The sequence below is a fragment of the Chiloscyllium plagiosum genome, chromosome 10, assembly GCF_004010195.1.
Source record: "Chiloscyllium plagiosum isolate BGI_BamShark_2017 chromosome 10, ASM401019v2, whole genome shotgun sequence".
NCBI classification, from domain to species: Eukaryota; Metazoa; Chordata; class Chondrichthyes; order Orectolobiformes; family Hemiscylliidae; genus Chiloscyllium; species Chiloscyllium plagiosum.
Genome location: NC_057719.1, coordinates 3,787,390 through 3,793,389, shown reverse-complemented (window position 1 = coordinate 3,793,389; position 6,000 = coordinate 3,787,390). Strand labels below are relative to the sequence as shown.

At 40.2% G+C, this 6,000-nt stretch overlaps 1 protein-coding gene across 1 annotated transcript in view; it reads left to right on the top strand.

Annotated features, from left to right (window-relative positions):
* LOC122553947 (cytosolic carboxypeptidase 3-like) overlaps window positions 1–6,000 on the top strand; it is a 123,766-nt gene that overhangs the window by 5,199 nt on the left and 112,567 nt on the right. The window contains exon 3 of the mRNA XM_043698450.1: window positions 876–1,046. Coding sequence (XP_043554385.1) covers window positions 876–1,046 — 171 coding nt within the window. The remainder of the gene's footprint in view (window positions 1–875; window positions 1,047–6,000) is intronic.

The following is a 6,000-nucleotide window of genomic DNA, read 5'->3' as shown; positions in this document are numbered from 1 at the left end:
GTGGGAGGAGGTGTAGTCGAGGTAGCCGGGGGAGTCGGTCGGTTTATAGTAAATGTCCATGTTGATTCGGTCGCCCGAGATAGAAATGGAAAGGTCTAGGAAGGGGAGGGAGGAGTTTGAGACAGTCCAGGTGAATTTGAGGTTGGGGTGGAAGGTGTTGGTAAATACATATAGGCCAGACCAGGTACAGATGGGACTTTCTTTTCCTAAAGGACATTAATGTATCGAAGGGTTTCTAACAGCAACTGACAACAAATTCATGGTTTTCATTAGACTCTTAACTCCAGATTTTTTTGAATTCAAGTTATATCATCTGCCATGGTAGGATTTGAACCTGACACCAGAAGATTACTTGGGTCTTTTGACTGGTAGTTTAGCAATAAAAGCATTAGGCTATTGCCTAGACTTAGACTGTTATAATCTGCACACAAATGTAGATAGTACCCCATGAGCTATCATTGCCTAACACTGAACACTCTGTGCATTCAGTAATAAAGGAATTTAGAAACAGGATATTCCATATATTTGACATGGGAATGGGGGCGGGAGTGGGGGGAATGGGATTTCTATGTGTTTCATGTCAGGGATATTTGATACCTCTTTGGGTGGAATCTCTGCCTATTCTTGATGTTTGATGTTGGGAAGCACTTGACAGATAGAGAGTAACTATGTTAGAATGCTTTTCATTTTCAAGTTTATTATGATGGTACAAAAAAAACGTAGTTGGCTCATCAAACTCATTCCTTTCAGTGACCACGTGCAATCCACACAATTGTGGACTCACCCAAAGGGAATTATTTGACAAAACCTAAAGATTTATCTAGGCAAATGTAATAGTCACTCATAGAATTATTTGTTGCTTGTGATATCTTTAGCTCAACAGAAGGCCCATCAAAGAGATATGGGAGTTAAAGTGAAGCATAAGAACCATTTCTTTCTATCCTCAACGGGAAATTATTATGAAGATGAAATCGAAGAATTCTTGCAGGAATCAGATGAAGAATGGAATGACAGAGATAGCCCACTGACTGCCAAAAGCTCTGAATGTATGACATCTGTTTTATAAATATTGTTGAACTTATTTTAATTTAGATCTTTTACAGTGTGTTTCTTTCTGTGCATATCTTCTGGGTCTTCTTACTGTGAATACTGACCTTTTACCTCATTTCTGAATATTTATGGAAAGATATGTTTATTAAGCATCTCTGTAACACTTTTATCACATGTCCTTAATTTCCTTTTCACACTTACTTGTTCTAACACTTTCCTCATGACAGTTTCCCTTTCACACTTATTTTCTGTACCATTTTGCTTGTTATGACACTTATGGAAATAATGAAATCTTAAAAAAAATAATATGTCCTCAGAGTCATCACGACTGGAGATCAGCCGGTAATTCAAATTAAAGTCCAGATGAGGCTAGAGGTTGTGAAAAGAATAAAATGACATAATTTAAAGCACTCTGTCTGAAAGTATTTGCAAGACATTTCGTAAATTGATGACATAAATCAAAATAAACAGGTCTGATTGTATTGGCGTTACAGACATGTGGTGGTAGGGTGGTCAAGGCTGGAAACTGGGTGTTTGAGGCTATTTTTCATTTATGAAGGACAGATAAAAACAAATGAAATAAAGGATTGGTGAACATTGTTAATAAAGGGTGACATCACTACATTAGGGAATAAGGATGTTAAATCAGAACATCAGGATGTAAGTTCTGTTTGAGTGGAGCTAAGAAACAGCAAGGAGTAGCAACCTTTGTGACCTAAGCACAGCACCTACCCAACAGCAGTAGTTTTGCATGTCTTTGTATAAATCAGGAAATTAAAAGTCCATGTAACAAAGGCAACACAGCAATCATGGGGACTTCAGTCTTCATATAAACTGGGTAAATCTAATTAGTACTAATGCTGTGGAAGACAAATTCCCCGAATGTATATGAAATAATTTTCTCAAACTGTATGTTGAGGAACCAACAAGAAATCAAGCTATTTTAGAATTGATATTGTTAAATCCAAAGAGGCGAATTAATAATCTGATTGTATAGGATACTAGGCTGTGCACACACAGCTACATGTTCCTAGCCACTGAGCTGTTTTCATCCTACCTTGCCTTTACTGGTTTTCATTCTCTCGCCTCGTCCCAATTTTCTGCTTCTTTATACTGATTCTACAATTTCCGGGGTTTCCCAGGCCTAACCTCCTCTTCTTCACCATGGACATTTAATCCTCCTGTATCTCCATTCCACCATAAGAAGGAATCCAAACTTCCAGATGCTTGCGATTTCAACAAACCATCTTTGTTGCTAACATTTCCATCATAGACTGTAGCAGTGAGGACAAGCTGAAGGATCAGTGACTCATTTTCTGCTTCGGCAGTTTATAGTCTGTAGGACTCAACATTGAATTCAGCAACTCCACAGCATGAACGCTGCCCTTTATCTTGACGAAACCCTCTTTTTCTCCATTAGTATTTTGCATGGTTTGCTTTCAGCAGAGCTGATCTATTTTCTGTTATTAACATCTACTCTTCATCTACATCTTTCCTCTTCCACTATTAGCACTCTGCTTTGGACACCCTCATCATCTGTTTCAATCAGTCCTCCTCCTCCTCCTCCTCCCTTTTTGTCAGCAGCAGGAAAACCATACTTTCCCAACCCAATCCAATGTGGATTTGACACATTGACTCGTTTTTATTTTCCACAGATGCTGCCAGATCAGCTGGGTTTCTCCAGAATTTTGTGCTTTTAGTTCAGATTTCTAGTATCTGTAAAACTTTGCTTTCATTCAATGCAGGAAGAATGTTTCACCTGACTCGGGGCTATAGGACCAAGTGCCATCATTTTGGAATAAGTGTCCAAATTTTAAGGACTGAGATGAAAATGGATTTCTTCACTCAGTGGGTGATAAATGTTTGAAATTCCCTACCCAAAAGGCTCAGTCATCAAGACAGAGATCAATAGATATCTAGAAATTAAAGATGTAGAACGCTATATAATTAGATTAGATACAGTGTGGAAATACAGTGTGTAAACAGGCCCTTCGGCCCAACAAGTCCACACCGACCCTCTGATGAGTAACCCACCCAGACCCATTCCCCTTCCCTATATTTACCCCTGACTAATGCACTTAACACCATGGGTAATTTAGCATGGCTAATTCACCCTAACCTGCACATCTTTGGACTGTGGGAGGAAACCCGCAGACACAGGGAGAATGTGCAAACTCCACACAGACAGTTGCCCAAGACAGAAATCAAACCTGGGTCGCTGGCGCTGTGAGGCAGCAGTGCTAACCACTGAGCCCACCGTGCTGCTCCAATTGGGAAGATAGTGCCATAGCAGTAATGTCACTGGTCTAATAATCTAGAAGTCATTATTTAATAACAACTTGAATTATTGTAGAGAAAGTCATATATCCAAAGTTAGGTGACATTGTAGACAGTGTAGATGATAGCATAAAATTACAAAGGGATATTGATAGACTAAGTGAATGGTCAAAACTGTGGGAGGTAGAGTTCAATGGCAGGAAGAGTCAGGTTATCTCTTTTGGACTGAAAAAGGATAGATCAGAGTACTTTCTAGATGGTATGACGTTAAATACAATGGTTGTCCAAAGAGACTTGGGGTTCAGGTACATAGATCTTTAAAATGCCATGATCAGGTGCAGAAAATAATCAAGAAAGCAAATGGCAAGCTGCTATTTATATTGAGAGAACTGGAGTGCAAAGCTGCAGAAGTTATTCTGTGATTATACATAACCCCGGTTCGTCCCCACTGGAGTACTGTGAGTAGATATGGGCACCAAACCTTAGGAAGGATAATATTGGCCTTGAGTGAATACAACGTAGATTTACAAGAATGATGCCTACATTTCAGGGCTTCCATTATGAGGAAAGATTATGCACTTTATGCTTGTTTTCTCTATAATTTAGAATCTTAAGGAGTGATCTCATCAAAGTCTAAGTTTGAAGGGTTTTAGGGCCAATTAGATTGTAGCTAACAGATACAGGTGTTTGAAAAAGTATCATTGAGTTGGTGAAATCTGTTGGGTTTTCAGACAGGTTAAGTTAATCTGTTCTCTTTTGTTTGTGTTTCATTTGGTAATCTTAGAAATAAATTCTGTTTTGTTTAAAACAAAGTGGTTGACCAGCTATTCTCTCCTGGAATATCCACTCTACACCTGCTTAACACAACCAGCAAAGTAAGGGTCTGGGCTACTTTCTTGAAATGTTTTGAGGGGGCCTGGCCTGGTCCTTAACAAAGTGAAGACAGTTTTAGTTTGGAAAGGCACAGGCCTGGAGGACCAAAGGGCCTGTTCCTGTGCTGTTTTGTTCTTTGTTCTATAAAAGAAGTCTTCACAGTGATTAGCACTGCTGCCTCACAGCGCCAGGGACCTGGGTTTGATTCCTGCCTTGGGTGACTGTCTGTGTGGAGTTTGCACATTCTCCCTGTGTCTGCATGGGTTTCCTCTGGGTGCTCCAGTTTCCTCCCACATTCTAAAAGATGTGCAGATCAGGTGAATTGGCCGTGCTAAATTGCCCATAGTATTAGGTGCATTAGTCAGAGGGAAATGAGTCTGGCGGGGTTACTCTTTGGAGGGTCGGTGTGGACTTGTTGGGCCGAAGGACCTATCCACACTGTAGGGAATCTAATCTAATATTAACAGGAAAAGACCAGATACATAAAGATGGATTATTTACTCTGGATTCTAGAACTTGGGGGCATAGTCTGAGAATTAGGACCAGACCATTCAGCAGAGATGTTAGGAAGCACTTCTATACTCAAAGGGTGGTAAATGTTTGGAACTCTCTTCCAGAAATGGCAGAGGATGCTAGATTGTGTTAACTTAAAATCTGAGAGAGATAAATGTTTGTTAAGCGAAGGTCATTAAAGGATATGAGGTCAGAGCAGGTATACGGAGTTCGGCTACAGATCAGCCGTTATCTCATTCAATGATGGAGCAGGCTTGAGGAGCTGAATGACCTATTTATGATTCTAAGCCCATTCACAGGATATATAGTTTCAAATCCCACATAGCCAACTGATGGGTTAATAAGAAAAACTTTGAATTAAAAGCTAGTCTTGGTAACAGTGTATGTGAAACTATTATTGATTGTAATTTTTTTAAAGTCTAATTTACCATGTCTTTTAAGGAAGAAAATCTCCTTTCCTTGCCTGGTTTGATGTGATTAGCTCTTAACAGTCCCTGAAATATCTCAGAGCGCCTCATCTTCCACCTAGGAACCCTCCAACCACAAGGGATAAACTCAGATTTCTCCAGTTTCCAAGGGCTCATGCCCGAAACATCGATTCTCCTGCTCCTTGGATGCTTCCTGACCTGCTGCGCTTTTTCAGCAACACATTTTCAGCCCTGAAATATCTCAGTAAGCCACTTAGTTCAAGGGTAATTTGGGATTGGCTGGAAATGCTTTCCTTGTCGATGAAGTTTGCACTGCAAGAGGAGATAAACAAAAGGGATTAGTATAGGAAGAAGCTGTTAATGTTGAAGGTTAGCCTTGATCTAGTCAAATGGCAGCGAAAGCTGAATGAAGTGTCCCTGAAGTGTCCTTGCCCAATGTCAGATAGACAACCTCGCCACCTAGTATCACTCATACTCAGGTTGGAACTGGGAATAAACAAGGTAACAAAGTAATAAACAAATAAACAAAATAAGACATAGAGCAGAAGTAGAGTGGTGCTGGAAAAGGATTCCTGATGAAGAGCTTTTGCCCCAGGCATCGATTTTCTTGCTCCTCAGATGCTACCTGACCTGCTGTGCTTTTCCAGCATTCTGATCTAAACTCTGGTACAGCATCTGCAGTCCTCACTTTTGCATAGAGCAGAAGGAGGCCATTCAGCCCATCGAGTCTGCTCCATCATTCAACAATGGTGGCTGATCTGATAACCCTCAACTCCACTTTCCTGCCTTTTCCCCATAACTTTGGTTCCCTACCTGGTTAAAAATCTCTCGATCTCAGCCTTGAATATACTTAATAACT